This window comes from Ochotona princeps, chromosome 22 (assembly GCF_030435755.1).
Source record: "Ochotona princeps isolate mOchPri1 chromosome 22, mOchPri1.hap1, whole genome shotgun sequence".
NCBI lineage: Eukaryota > Metazoa > Chordata > Mammalia > Lagomorpha > Ochotonidae > Ochotona > Ochotona princeps.
The window spans coordinates 19,933,909-19,948,766 of NC_080853.1; the positions used below are offsets into that span (position 1 = coordinate 19,933,909).

The window sequence follows — 14,858 nt, forward strand, 5'->3', positions numbered from 1 at the left end:
ACCAGTAATTTTGGCTGCCTAGCCTGTCATGACCTGCACTCCAGTCTCTTTTCTGCAGTTGCCAATGGGCTAAGGTCTGCTCTGCCCCACCTGGTCTGCCCTCTTCCATTACCAACTCACACACTTGCTGGTGCGCATTCGTGAGTTCCATGGTCACGCCTAGCTCAGACCTCACCATCCCAACTCTCAAGCTAACCAACAGGACTTGTAGTTCCATAGGATTGGACCCTCATATCCCCCACAGAATCCAACCCCTGACCTGGTTCTCCTATGTGCTGGTTGGTATCATGGCCCAATCTAATGTGATCCATCCCCTGATCCAACACTCACTGTCAGGTACTGGGATCTAGCACTGCCAGACAGGCCCCCAGCCCTAGCTGGTGTGTGAGCTGGTGTGTGATAGGCAGCCACATTCCATGCTAACAAGCCCAAACCAGGACTTCCATGTGGACTGGTGCATCAGTCTGACCCATAAAGATCTTCAGGTCTATCCCCTTCAAGCCACCAGGTCTCAGTCCCCTTGCTTACCTGCAAGTACAGTGGCCCTGTCATTGGGTGTCTCTCAGAATTCATTCCTCACCTACACATACAGTGGCCTTATCCTTGGATGTCCCTAGGCAGTAATTCCATACTCCTAAGACCCCAGAGCTTGCCTCCAGGTAGACAGTGGGCAAAGCCTGGCTCTGTTGTCACCCACAAGCCCGGGATTCCCCCCACTGCTTGGCAGTGGAGAGGGAGCTAGCATTCCCAGCAGGAACACTGACCTGGCATGGGTACTCCCAGCCACAGCCACGAGTCTGGGGGATCCAGACCACTGCCTGCTGCTGCTCAGATTTACCTGGACTCCACCCACCAACATGGCAGCAGTGGGCAGAGCCATGATCCTGAGCATGGCCAGAGCCGACCGAGATCTGTCCACAGAGGGGAATAAATTCTCGGACCTCAGGCTTGGATAAGCCCAGGACTATCCTTCTGCCTAGGATCCCCAGCAGAAAGCCTGGCCTGGCACAGGTACTCCCAGCCACAGCCATGTCCTGGGCAATCCCTTTCTGACTTTCTAAACTGTTCAAGGTTATTTCACATCAGTAGAATCAGACAATATTGATTCTTTGTTCGGTGTATTTTAATTCATTTTGCAGCATGTAACTTCATTCCTTTCTGTTGCTGAGTAGTATTGCATTGTATATCTATGTCATATCTTGTTTATCCTTTTTTTTTTGCATTTTTTAAATTTGTATTTGAAAGGCAAATTTATAGAGAGAGAGAGGTCTTCCATCTGCTGGTTCACTCAATAAAGGGCCACAACGGCTAGAGCTGAGTCAATCTGAAGCCAGCAGCCAGTAGCCAGGAGCTTCTTTCAGGTCTGCCACATGAGTATAGAGTCCAAAGGCTTTGGGCCATCCTCTCCTGCTTTCTCAGGCCACAAACAGGGAGTTGGATGGAAAGTAGGGCAGCTGGGACATGAACTGGCACCCACATGACACCATAGTAATACTAGAAATATTCTCCTTCGATCTAACTAATTTGATATCTGATATCCAAAATCCCTTTGAGCACCCTATCCTCCCAGCCTCTATCATCACTATTCTGAGTTCAGGTTAAGCTCTTTTTTTAGATTCCACAAGAGGGAGAGCTCACAATGTTTTTACTTCTGAATCTACCTAAGTTCACTTAGCATACTATCTTGCAGTTCCATCTATTTTATTGCAAATGGCAGGCTCAAAGCCAACAAGGGCTGCAGCCAAATCTCCCCCGGGAACAGAGTGTTCCTAAGTCAGAACCCAGGAGGACCTTTAACAAATTAGCAGGTCTGTCAACTGAATCCACCCTCAAAATCACCATCCTACACTTCAGCTTCTCTTGAACTTCACACCCTCCCACCTGAGCCTTAAGGTTCCCCCAAAAGACTTCTGCCCAAGGATGGTTGTTGGATTATTTTTTTATTTACCTATTTATATTTTAAAGTCAGAATGACAGAGATTGAGACTGAAATAAGTATTACAGATAGACAAACATTGAGATCTTCCACCTGCTGGTTCACTCTCCCAAATGTTTATGATGATTGGTAAGGTCAAAGTCAACAATCTAGTACAGCTCCATCTGGGTCTCCCGCATAGGGGTCAGGAATTTCAAGTTCCTGAGCCATTCTCTGCTGCCTCCCAGGGTGCATGTTAGCAGGAAGCTAGAATTGGAAACAGAGCCAGAACCCAAAACCAGGCACTCTAGTATGGGATGCAGGCATCTGAACATGGCATTTTTAACTGCTAGGCCAAATGACTGCCCAAAGCAGAATTCTTGGACCCAGCATGATGGCTCAATGGCTAAATCCTCACTTTACAAGCACTGCACTTGGATCCCATGCACCAGTTTATGTCCTGGCTGCTCCACTTCCCATCCAGCTCCCTGCTTGTGGCCTGGGAAAGCAGTCGAGGATAGCCCAAAACTTTGGGACCAAACCTGCATGGAAGACCCAAAACAAGCTTCTGGTTCCTGACTTCAGATTGGCTTAGCTCTGGCTTTATGACCACTTAGAGAGTGAATCAGCAGTTGGAAAAATCTTTCTCTCTGTCTCTCCTTCTCTCTGTAAATCTGCCTTTCCAATAGAAATAAATAAATATTTTAAAATTAATCCTCTCATCCCTCTGGTGGATATACATGAACACAACCTGTGTTAACATGAGCTTGATACTGAATATATATCAAATGATATCCATGAATCAAAATTTTGGAAGACATGAGAAAAATTTCTCATCCATGAGGTATGTTTTAGTACTTTGGTTGTTATTGTCTTCTAGTGGTTAATACCTAGAAGAGAGAATAAAATTGTAATAAAACTCCAAACAAAATCACATGCAAATAGGAAGCAATTTTTGCACAAGTTCCCCTGTCCCCCTAAACATGAACATTGAATGAAGCCTAAACAGCATAGACGTTATACTCAAGCCATGCTTCATTGTGAAGAATTTTCAACATTTTCAAATTTGAACGCTTGGATCAGATCTACCTAAATGATATCTTTCTTCCCAAACATAAAACAGAACCACTTCGTTACTTTTCTAGGAATTCCTCTTGTTGGATTTGGTGGTTTGTGTTTTCAAATTGCGTAATTCATCCCAAGGGGTGAGCTCATGTCTACCAGTAGCGTAGTCTTCTGACCAGCAGTTTGCGACCTCGGGAATGCCATCAGTGGCAATGGAATGGTACATGCTGTGTCTGTGAATTCCCAGTGGGGGTAAAGCAGATGACCTCCAATTTCCCGTGTCTGCCCACTTGAGGAAAAGCCCATAATTCAGAGGTCTGGGGGCACACTTCACATCATGTCACCTGTTGTGGTTGAGTGCATAAAACTCCAAGTATCTGAAGAAAGTGACACAGTGTGCTGCTCATTGGACCAAGAGCCTTGGCTGCCACTGCCTTTGGCTATGAACCTCTTCCTGCTCATTGCAATTCTGCTGTTCAAGAACCCCACAGGTAACCAAGAGCTTTCTAGGGGCTCACTCATATTGGCAATGGGATGGAGTACTTCCAAGAGCCCAGAGAATCTCCTGATCCAAAGTAGGGAAAGACAGAGACCTAGGAATAGCTGACGTCTATCCAAATTCATCAGAATTCCCTCTTTCCAAGGCTTTCTGTCATGATGGTGTCTTTTAAATATAAGTACTTAAGGGGACGGGCGCTGTAGCACAGGCAGTTAAGCTGCTGCTTGGGACCTGCGTGCCGTATTGCAGGGTCCATTCAAGTCCCAATTATCCTGCTTCCAATTCAACTTCCTGAGAACGCACCTGAAATGGCAGCAAAGCATGGCCTAAGCACCTGAGTTTCTTCCACTCACATGTGAGACCCACTTGAAGTTCCAGACTTCTGGCTTCATCCTGGTTCTAGCCATATTGTTGTAGGCAATTGGGGAGTAGATCAGTGGATGGAAGATCTCTCTCTCTCGATCTCTCTCTCTCTCTCTTTGTCTCTCTCTCACACACACACACACATACACACAATCTCTCCCCTCTATCTCTATATCTGTCTCTCCCATCCTTCACCTTATCTACTGTCTTTTTTTTAATATTCATTTATTTAAAGGGCAGATTTACAGAGAGAAGACAGAGACAAAGAGACTGTTTCATCCACTGGCTCACTCCCCAAATGGCCACAATGGCTAGAACTGAGGCAATCCGAAGCCAAGAGTGAGTAGCTTCTTCTAGGTCTCCCATGTTTGTGAATGGTCCCAAGAATTTGAGCCATCCTCTGATGCTTTCCCAGGCCAAAAGCAGGGCACTGGATGGGAAGTGGAGCAGCCAGGACATGAAAGGGTGTCCATATGGAACTGAAGATTTTAGCCACTGAGCCATCGCACTGGACCTGGAAGGATCATCTTTGTTCGTTTGTTGAAAGATTTATTCATTTTTATTGGAAAGGCAGATATACAGAAAGGAGGAGAGACAAAAAGGAAGCTCTTCCATATAATGATTCACTCCCCAAGTGGCCGCAGTAGCTGGAGATGAGCCTATCCGAAGCCAGAAACCTAGCTTTTTGGGTCTTTCTGGGTCTTTCTGGGTCTACCACGTGGGTGCAGGATCCCAAAGCTTTGGGCCGACCTTGACTGCTTTCCCAGGTCACAAGCAGGGAGCTGGATGGGAAGTGGAGCCTCCAGGATTAGAACAAGTGCCCATATGGGATCTCGGCACATGCAAGGCTAGGACTTTAGCCACTAAGTTACCGCACCGGGCCCAAGGATCATCTTTGTTTTTGATCTTCATCTTCTGGGGCCTAGTGCAATAGCTTACAAAATCAGAAACCGGGCCCGGCGGCGTGGCCTAGCAGCTAAAGTCCTTGCCTTGAAAGCCCCGGGATCCCATATGGGCGCCGGTTCTAATCCCGGCAGCTCCACTTCCCATCCAGCTCCCTGCTTGTGGCCTGGGAAAGCAGTTGAGGATGGCCCAATGCATTGGGACCCTGAACCCGCGTGGGAGACCCGGAAGAGGTTCCAGGTTCCCGGCATCGGATCGGCACGCACCGGCCCGTTGCGGCTCACTTGGGGAGTGAATCATCGGACGGAAGATCTTCCTCTCTGTCTCTCCTCCTCTGTGTATATCTGGCTGTAATAAAATGAATAAATCTTAAAAAAAAAAATCAGAAACCAAAAACTGAACATCTGAATTCTTAGGTGGCTGAAAGTATTAAGGATCAGTGAAGGAAAAAACATAGAATAAGATAAGAAAAAGTCAGAGACTGGCCTTATAGAAATTCTTGCTTCCAGGGATAGTGGGAGAGTGAGAAGTTACAGAGAGATAAAACAGTTTCCATAATGACAAGGACACCCAGGAGCCAAAGAAAGTCATGCATTGGCAGAAGAGCCCAATGTTGGGAATAGGCAGTGAGGAGGATTACTGAAGGGGAAAAGACATGGCTAGCTAACAAGTAAATAATTCGTTTTTAATTATTTATTTTTATTTACTTGATCACTGGGGGTGGGAGGAAAGAGAATCTTCCACCTGCTGGTTTATTCTTCAAATGCCTGCAACAGACAGAGATGATCTATATAGAGACTGAAAACTCAGAACTCAAGGTGACTCACCCACATGGGTGACAGGGATCCAAGTACTTGAGACCGGTGATGTCCACCCCACCCCCAGAGAACACATTGGCTGAAAGCTGCAATCAGAAGTGGAGCTGGCACTGAACCCCCAGGAATGCTGAGATGTGGGCATTCCAATCAACAACTTAACCAGTGTGCCCAGCACCCACTCCAAGAAAAGCTATTTGTGATAGTGAGCATGGGTATGAGGAACCCAAGAGCATAGTTTGACCCAATCTTAAAGACACAGTAAAACTGTAATGCCATCTGGGCATCAGAAGCAAGTAGGTAGTCAGGAAATCGAGCCCCGGTTACAGGATGGAGGCCAACTTGCTGGGCGAGGCTCCAACTGGAGCACATTTGCACATCCTAGAGTGGAAGATTCAGCTCCTCTGTTGTCTCAGACGAGACCTGATATTCTTGGCAGGATCCAGCTGATGGTGGGGGCTGGCCTAAGATCTAGGAAGAGCCACAGTGTGAGTCCTTCAGTTAAACACCTGAGGTCCACTTTGTTGGAAAATTCTCTTTGGGATCATAGAGAAATGAGCCCTGTAGATACCTGATATCCTCAATCCCACAACCAAGAAGTCGGTGTCCCTCCCACAGATGGATGTGCTCTTTTTTTTTTCCTGTGTACAGAAACGGAACAGAAACCAAAGAAATGCTGGGATGAATATGTCCAGGGATACTGCAGGAAGATCTGCAAGGTGACTGAGATACGTGAGGTCCTCTGCGAAAACGGCAGATACTGTTGCCTGAATATTAAGGATGTGAAAGCGCGGAAGATAATCACAATGCCACCCAGACCAAAGCCCAGAACCCCCTCATTTACTATTTCTCAAGACGAATACCCAATAGAGGAAAACTCTCCCATTCCCAGTACAAATTCTACATAAAGCAAGTGCAACATTCCATTCATTTATTTCTCAATCTATCCCAATAAACTAAAGTTGACAAAATTCCTATCTTCTCCTTTCTGGTTTCTTGAGCCTCAGAACGACCCTGAAACAGATCCCAATAAAGCTCATTGCTTGTTCTCTGACTCATTTGTTGTTTAATCAGAGCTTGAGCACTCAACTCACTATCTGCCAGGTATTGAGTGGAGAAAGACAATGTCCTTGGAAGGGGGATATAGCAAGTGCACAGGGTGGGGGTGGGGGAGAAGCTGTGTTGTAGAGCCAGTGGAATAAGAAACCCAGAAAAAAAAATGAGTGGAATCCGCGAGAGCTGGATTGGAAGTGAGGCAGCTGGGACAAAAAACCAGTGCCCATGTGGGATGCCAGTGCTTGGAGGAGGAGGATTAGCCAGCTGAATCATCATGTTGGGCCCAATATGTAGTATTAAAGGCAATGTGAGTGAACAGAGTGACAACAACAAGCAAAAGAGACAGAATCCTTCGAAGCTCTCAGCACACTCAAAGCTGAAGCGTGGACAATCCTGATTTCCTGACCTCTCCTGAATAATCCCACATAAGGTGAGTAGGATTTCAGTAGTGCAGAGTTGCATCAGGTAAAGGAGACATAAACAAATAATTCCATCAGAGGGTGTTAGAGACTATTGAACTAAACATGCGGTACAGTCAGATCTGATGATCAGGTGCCCAGTGAGAAGCCAACAGTGCACGAAGCTGCCAACATCCAGGAACTGGTGTACAGAATCTCTCTAATGAAATAGAAATTAAATCCTTCTGGCAATGGTGTCAACTCTTACTTTCTTCCATCTGGTCAACCAACTTCTTCTTCCCTCTTCCCAAAAGCCCCTGACATCACTACCATTCAGTACCCCGGTCGCTTCCCTTCCCCTTTATCGTGCCCGCATTCAGAGTCATCGTCTCCAGACCTGAGAAACACAATCTCTGAACTCGGAACTGTGACATGAGAGAACTGTCTCCCCTTTTTGCTCAAAACAAGAGTGCCAGGTTGTTGCACAAAGCCCTTCAGCCATCAGTCCTCACAGAGACCCCGGGCAGGCCACCTGCTGTGGCCCAGTGTCAGTCTGGAGCCTGAACCACTCCAAGAGAGCCTGGGGCCCAAAGCCGATGCCCAGGAGGACAGGCCTGAAGCCTGAGCGACAGGAGCCGCCCCTACATTGTGGTGATCTTTGAATCCCAATCTAACAGGGCAGACTAGGCACTGGGACGGTCCTGGTACCCAGATTCCCTGTGACAGGCCCAGAGCCTGAATCCACAAGGCCTGGCCTAATACTGGGACTGGCTTGGGGGCTGAGTCCATGTGGGTGAGCTTGGATCCCAAGGCCATAGAGACCTGTTTGGTGACTAAAGCTGGCCCAGTGCCATGACAAGTGTGAAGCCTTTGCCCACAGAGGCTAGACAAGCCTGGAAGCATAGGTGCTGGCCTGGGACCATGAGAATCTACCTGGAGGCTAGATCCACAAGGGATGGCATAGGTCCTGGGGCTTTGGGTTGGGCTTTGGCACTGGCTCCACAGGGGCGGTCCTGCAGCAGGGATTGATGGGGATTGCTCTGGCACTGAAATCCCCCAGAATGCACCTGGACTCAGGCTGCTGGAGCATGAGGATGCTGGGCTGTAGGAACTGGCCATGTATTTGGCATGTTTGGTACCTGTGTCCCTCAGGGACTGGTCTGAGGGGTGAGCTGTGGGTGTCAGGCTGATGACAGGGTCTTCAGTCATCAGCCTGTTCCTGGGGTGACCCAAAGCCTGAGACCACTGAAGCCAGGTCAATGCTGAGGACATGGTTGAACCCAGGGACCCAAGACAAAGCCTGGTAGTAGTGGTGCCTACCCAGAGAGATGGCACTGCCGGGGCTTGCCTGGTTCTGGGCAGGCTTGGAATTCACTGGTTGAGCCTGGAGTCTGAAGCTGTATACCAGTCTCCATGGTAGACTTGGAAACCACCCAGTTACCAACCTAGAGCTTGTGTCTGTGGGGAGCAGGTGGACACGGGGTATTTTGATTAAGTCTTCAGTTCCAGACTTCAGACCGGCCCAGCTCTAGCCACTGCAGGCCTCTGGAAAACGAACCTATAGGTAGGAAATCTGTGTGTGTGTGTGTGTGTGTGTGTGTGTCTTTCTCATTGTGAAGGAAGTAATGAAAATTTTAAAAGAACTTTTGCACTGGAGTATCCCCTGGGTGGTGTGAGTATGACAGTCAAGCAGGAACCCCTGCAGGTAGTTCTATCACCAACTCCACCAGAAGCAGCCCATTGTCTTCCTGGGGCCCAGTTTTTCCCCCCATCTGCGTGTATACTTCAGGGGGACACTCCTCACCATCAGAACAGCTGTGTAGAGCAACCTCACTTTGAGAAGTTATCTCACAAAGAGAATAGTCGCTAGATATGATGAGGGCTTTCATGACCACTGGACAAAATCACGCTGCCCAGGGCAGCTCCGGATGGCAAATTGCAAGCTCTGTGTCTCGGTGTGGGTAATTAGCACCCATCACAGGTGCATTCAGAGGAGACAGAATTTCATGGAATCTGTACTTAAGCTTTTTTTTTTTGAGATGTACTTATTATTTAAAAAAAAAAAAAGATTTACTTATTTTTTATTGCAAAGTCAGATATGCAGAGAGGAGGAGAGACAGAGAGGAAGATCTTCCATCCAATGATTCACTCCCCTAGTGGCCGCAACGGCTGGGGCTGAGCCAAACCGAAGCCAGGAGCCTCTTCCAGGTCTCCCACGCGGGTGCAGGGTCCCAAGGCTTTGGGCCGTCCTCAACTGCTTTCCCAGACCACAAGCAGGGAGCTGGATGGGAAATGGAGCTGCTGGGATTAGAACCAGCACCCATATGGGATCCCATGCTTGCAAGGCAAGGACTTTAACCACTACACTATCGGGCCAGGCACAGATATGTATTTATTATTATTTGAAAGATGGATAAGCAGAGAGAAAGAGAGCTAGAGAGAGACAATGCCAGCTCTCTTTCTATTTTCATTTCTTTATTTTTGCCATAGCTGAACATAGTTGTATTTCCAATACATAAATTTTGTATGACCAAAAAATAAGACAAGACAGTAAAATAAAAAAGGAAAACATTGTCTCTCCTTTGAAATATATAATAAAACATTATTATGCTTCACCATAAGTGATTGCATGGAAATCATAACAAAGAGGTTATGGCTATGTGAAAATATCTCATTTAGCATCTGTAGAAGAGAAAAGAAATTTGTTAGAAAGCATTATCAATGATTAACAACATCAATATCTAATATGGCTATAATTTTAGAAACCAGAACTATCATTTAAATTCTGGGAGAACTTTCTCAGCTACTGAGAAATTATTCAAAATATAGATGTTGTATATACTTACTCAAGGCAATTCCAATCCATTGAAATTTAGAATGTCCACTGCATAAAAACTCTGTAGCTAATGTATAGTTCATGAAAAAAACTAATTATATCAATTTGTTTATGAATCAGTGTCCTATTCATACACACAAAAGTCCACACAGATAGTAGATAGCCCTGTGGAGAAGAATTAGAAAGAAAAAAGTGGGGCTGCTGCCATGGCATAGTTTGTCAAGCCTCTACCTGCAGTACCACCATCCCACATAGGGTGCCGGCTGGAGTCCTGGCTGCCCCACTTTGGATCCAGTTTCCTACTAATGTTCCTGGGAAAGCAAAAACATAACCCCAAATCCTTAGGCCTCTGTACCCACATGGGAGGCCTAGAAGAAGCTCCTGGAGTCGGATCAGCCCAGGTCCAGCCACTGAGACCATCTGCGGAGTGAACCAGTTGATGAACTCAATCTCCATCCCTCCTCTTCTCCTTCTCTTCCCCCTCTATCTCTATAACCCTTTCAAATAAAGTGATTAATCTTTTTGAAAGGCAGAAAGGAAGGAAGGAAGAAAAGAAGGATGGGAAACGGAGTTCATTTTTAAAAGGCAGGGTAGAAACACTTGAAATACTGTGAAATGTTGTCTTGCACAAAAAGCAGAGGGGCAAACTTCCACTTTCCTAATGCATTGACTTTTCATTTGAGCAGTGAACAGGTAGATGGAAAGAATGTGTATGTGTGTATCCTTGCCTTTCAAACAAGATAAATAAAATGATTAAATTGTATTAAATGAATGAGTACATCAGCAAAGAAATCCAAGGATCAACACTGGCTTTTATTATGTGAGGATTAAATTCACAGGAGAAAGTACACGCATTTCTTGCCACTGCTTTGGGTGGCCCTTCCATCACAGGCCCAACAGAGATCCGGAGACGAGGGCCTCAGTCATGGCTGGGTGGTGAGCAGTGTGATGGTGGGCAGCACGACATAGTCCTGCAGGCCATCGGACTTGTCCTTGCTCGGCTCTGCCGGCTTGTGGGAGTCCTTGTATCGTTGGTTTTCCCCTTCTTTCACGCAACATAATTTCCCACCCAGGCATCCCGTTTCATAAATCTCTCCCATTTGGCACCTTTTCCTGCAGAAGCCTGATATATTGTTAAAACACTTCTTGGTCCGTGCCTCATCTGTGGGTAAGAAACAGCGCCAAGTCAGGTTAGTTTCTGAGAGAGAAGGAAAAGCCATGAGCCACTGTGGGCGATTGCTTCAGTGAGTGTTTCACTGACAAAGAGACAACTGAACTTTCTGAAAAATCACTCCCCCAGAAAGGACCTTCAATCTCCCAGTACTTCTGCCCTGAGGTGCTTTCACCAAGACAGAAGGGGCCCCACCCACCCTGCTGAGTCCTAGTTTGATCAATGAGAACTCAAGAAGTTACTCATCACATCCTTCTGATGGCTTTTTTGTTGTGTCCCCAGCAAGCCACACAATGTTAACAATTCTGGACTTCTGATGGGCTTTGTCCCTGCCCCCTTGTCGACTGTTAGGTTCACTCTGCTCACTCCGGCTGTGCTTAAATGACACCACTGGCACTTTTTGGGTCTTCCTCTCTTGGAGTACCCCTCCTCCCCTGACTGCTATACCAGGAGGTTTCTGTCTTTAATAAATATTTCCTTAAAAAAAAAAAAAGCCAATCTAATACCCAGTTGGCTATGAGACCATTAGAACAAAAAAGACAAAAGTGCAGGGCAAATTTAGTTCCTAGCATTTCGTAGGGCCCTGGAGAAGCAAACACTCTCCTCTCTGCTCCAAAGTCAGCACCCTCTGAGCCCTACCTCAGTCCCATGTCCCCAGAAAGCATTAACTTGTCACCACCAGCACAGCTCAGGACTTTGGACCATCACAGACAGAATTTTGTTTCAACTTCACAGGGTAATTAAGATAATTTACACTCACTGATACAGCAGCAGCAATTTTCTTTCCTGTCTCATGGGTCTTAGCAAGAAATATCTTTAAGAACTCCTTCCTGGTGGTCCAAGAGAGAAAGACCAAAAAGTGGTGCCAGTGGAGTCATTTAAGCACATTGGTCATTTAAGCACTGGTTCAACTGGCTAATCCTCCATCGCCAAGTATGGCATCCCATGGGAGTGCCAGCTCCACTTCACATCCAATTCCATGTTTATGGCCTGGGAAAGCAGTAAAGTGTAGCCCAATGCCTTGGGATCCTGTACCTGTGTGGAGATCGGAAGAAATTCCTGGCTCCTGGCTTTGGATTGGCTCAACTCTAGCCATTGTGGCCATCGGGGAGTGAACCAACAGATACAAGATCTTTCTGGTTCTCCTTCTTTCCATAAATCTGCCTTTCCAATTAAAAAAAGTGAAAAGTACTCCTGCCTTTATTCAGCCTCACTTCTCCGTAGCCCAATGCTTTCTTGCCCTCTCACACTCCACTCTCTTCTTGACCTCAGACAAACACGTCTCTCAGTAATTAAACTCGTTCCACAATTACCCGTACCCCTCAAAATTCAAATTGGCATCCCTTCAGCCAGTACACAGAAGCCTCTGTTTCTAATCCTCATTTACATCTACGCTATATGCCTTTTACCTTGCAGCAGAGAGGGGAAGAAGCCCCACGGCCAGGACTATCACCATGAAGATGGTGGGCCACATCCACGCATGCCAAGTAGAAAGGTTAGAAAGCAGAGTGAGTACATACAGTGGACGATTGAGAAAATAGAGCTTACAAAGGAATAACCCACTCAATACACACACTTGGTCAAGGATGAAGGCCTCTTATCACTTCACATTGGTGGGACCCCAAGCAATGTGCTGTACAACAGGAGGCAAGTGAATTTGAATAGGAAGAGTGTTTGGAGGGTTTTGCAGAAAAAGTCATGTCAGGATTAGAAAGCCAATTTTAGACTTTGAGTTCATTGCTACCCTTGGAGAAAACTCATGAGAACACAATCCTCTCCCTCCCCTGATTGCTCTAAGGCCCAGATTCCACCAGTCCTCAGAGAAATGGGGAGTTCAGGTGATGTTGGGTAGATATCAACAGTCTTAAATGTTCTGTCCCCACTCCTACGATCACTGATATTTCCTGACTATGGTACATTTGGACAAGTTACCTTTAGGTACCTCAAACAGCAGGAGAATGAGAACCACACACAGCTTCATGTTTGCAGACACCCCAAGAGCAAGAGGCAGCAGAATGTCTTTGCCCAGTGATCCGTGTCACCCAGCCTTGTAAGGTGATCTGGAATGCTGACTGCCATCAGCATTTAAGCTCTCATCTTAAACCACAAGGATAGGAAATCCAAGTCCACTCCCACCTCCATCCCCAAATATGGACTTCACAGTCACAGAATGTTCCAGTCTAACATACCCACTTCCCAGTCCTCAGGGTGAGCTCTTGGGGAGAACAATCCACATTCTCTCTACCTAGGCTGCCAGTCCATTTGGATCAGGACCTGTTGATCATAGACTCTGGTTTGCATGAAATCATCCTGGTTTACTCCTATTATTCTAATGTCCATTCAGCTAATGCCACTTCCAGGTCATAAAAGTGACCCATTTGGGCCCATAAATTAAATCATGAGTCAAGGTAAATGCAGAAGACATCCAATATAGATAGATAGATATTGATTGATTGATTGAGATATATTAGTGCATGAAACCTCTAGGCATTCAATCTGGGAATAAAACAGCTTTTGAGTTAGCTAAGTAAAAGTTTCCCAAAACCCTTACCCATGAGTCTACAGTTGAGATCTTTCAAAAGACAAAATCTCTCCAAACCATTTTCAACCCATTGTAAGTCTGACCTGTTCTATCCAAGGACATTTTGTAGAATCACATAGCCAAACTGGTTTCAGATGTCACAAGCAAGGTGCTTCTATAACCTGTTCCTTTTCACATTCAAGTCCCTCTTCACCAAATATATTTCTGTGTGTGTTCCTTCTACCTAATGAACGCTAGCAAGCTCCTAAATCTTTGTTCAAACTCAAGTTCAATCATTTTCATACCTGCAGACCTCTCCCTGGCCCAGCAACACCAAGCCACATGTCCTCTTCTCGGTGCCACCTCTCAGTTTGGCACATTTCATTGGTGGTGGTCACACTGGGTCACATTCCAACTGTCTGTACACCTGCAATGGTCTGTGAGGCCATCAAGCAAAAGCTTCCTGTCTTGTTTCATTCAGAGTCCTTCATTCACAGGAAGTAGGAAAACCAAGAGAGGTTGATATTCTGGAAGCTAACCAAAACCAGACCTGCCAGGAGGAGGCCATGATACATGTGGCTCATGTGTCAAGACAGGCACTAACAATTGACTATGACCTCCTGACTCCCAGCTGCCGTCTGTTCCACTACTTCTACCCATGTGCCTAGCAGATAACAAATGCAGTTTTATGTCTCACTAACTTTATCCTCACAAGAAAAGTGTAAATTGGAAATCGATGCCTCTGTTTTTCACATCTGAAACCTGCCTGAGATGATGCCCAGTGTTGTAGAGCTGTGAAGAATGAGCTAGATCATAACAGGTCTCTGGGGGCTGCTCCCTTCGGGGTGAGTACACTGAGGGGGGAGGTCTCCATGACTGGGTAGGTCCGGGGCCAACCCGTCGCCCTCGTTGGGTGGTGAATGGGATTGGAGAGGGGCGCAACCTAGGGCCTTGGAGTTTAAACTTCTAGCAGCCTCCTGGCTGCTGGTGGGTCTCAGGATGGCGCGTCTCATGCCTGGATCCCAGAAGACGCCCACCACGTGCACATGGTGAGCTGTCCCCGGGCGGCCAGTGCGCCATTTGGTGCCAGGCTCTGCCTGCTGGCTGCCCAGGCTTGACCTCTGGGGTTTTGGTTCTTTGAATCGCTGCTTGGGTAGCTCCAGGGTGAACTCACTATGCTTCTAGGATGTGAATCAATCCAAAAGACAGTAACTCTTCCTTTGTAGAATCTGTAATCACTGAACAATGCTGACCACCAATTACTAGTCCATTCAAAAGCTATGGCTCGGGGCTTGTCCATCAGAATCATATCCTGT

General features: G+C 46.5%; 2 protein-coding genes across 2 annotated transcripts; one reads left to right on the forward strand and one right to left on the reverse strand.

Moving 5' to 3' along the window:
- The first annotated feature begins 3,313 nt into the window (after window positions 1–3,313).
- On the forward strand, window positions 3,314–6,481 carry LOC105941855 (beta-defensin 127). The gene is made up of 2 exons (XM_012927139.2): window positions 3,314–3,471; window positions 6,212–6,481. The coding sequence occupies exons 1-2, from the start codon at window positions 3,318–3,320 to the stop codon at window positions 6,466–6,468; spliced, it is 411 nt and encodes a 136-aa protein (XP_012782593.2). The 5' UTR covers window positions 3,314–3,317; the 3' UTR covers window positions 6,469–6,481.
- A 4,161-nt stretch (window positions 6,482–10,642) lies between these two features.
- Window positions 10,643–13,111, reverse strand: DEFB128 (defensin beta 128). The gene is made up of 2 exons (XM_004586005.2): window positions 12,954–13,111; window positions 10,643–11,012 (listed from the first exon to the last, which is right to left on the reverse strand). The coding sequence occupies exons 1-2, from the start codon at window positions 13,000–13,002 to the stop codon at window positions 10,774–10,776; spliced, it is 288 nt and encodes a 95-aa protein (XP_004586062.2). The 5' UTR covers window positions 13,003–13,111; the 3' UTR covers window positions 10,643–10,773.
- Between the last annotated feature and the right edge of the window lie 1,747 nt (window positions 13,112–14,858).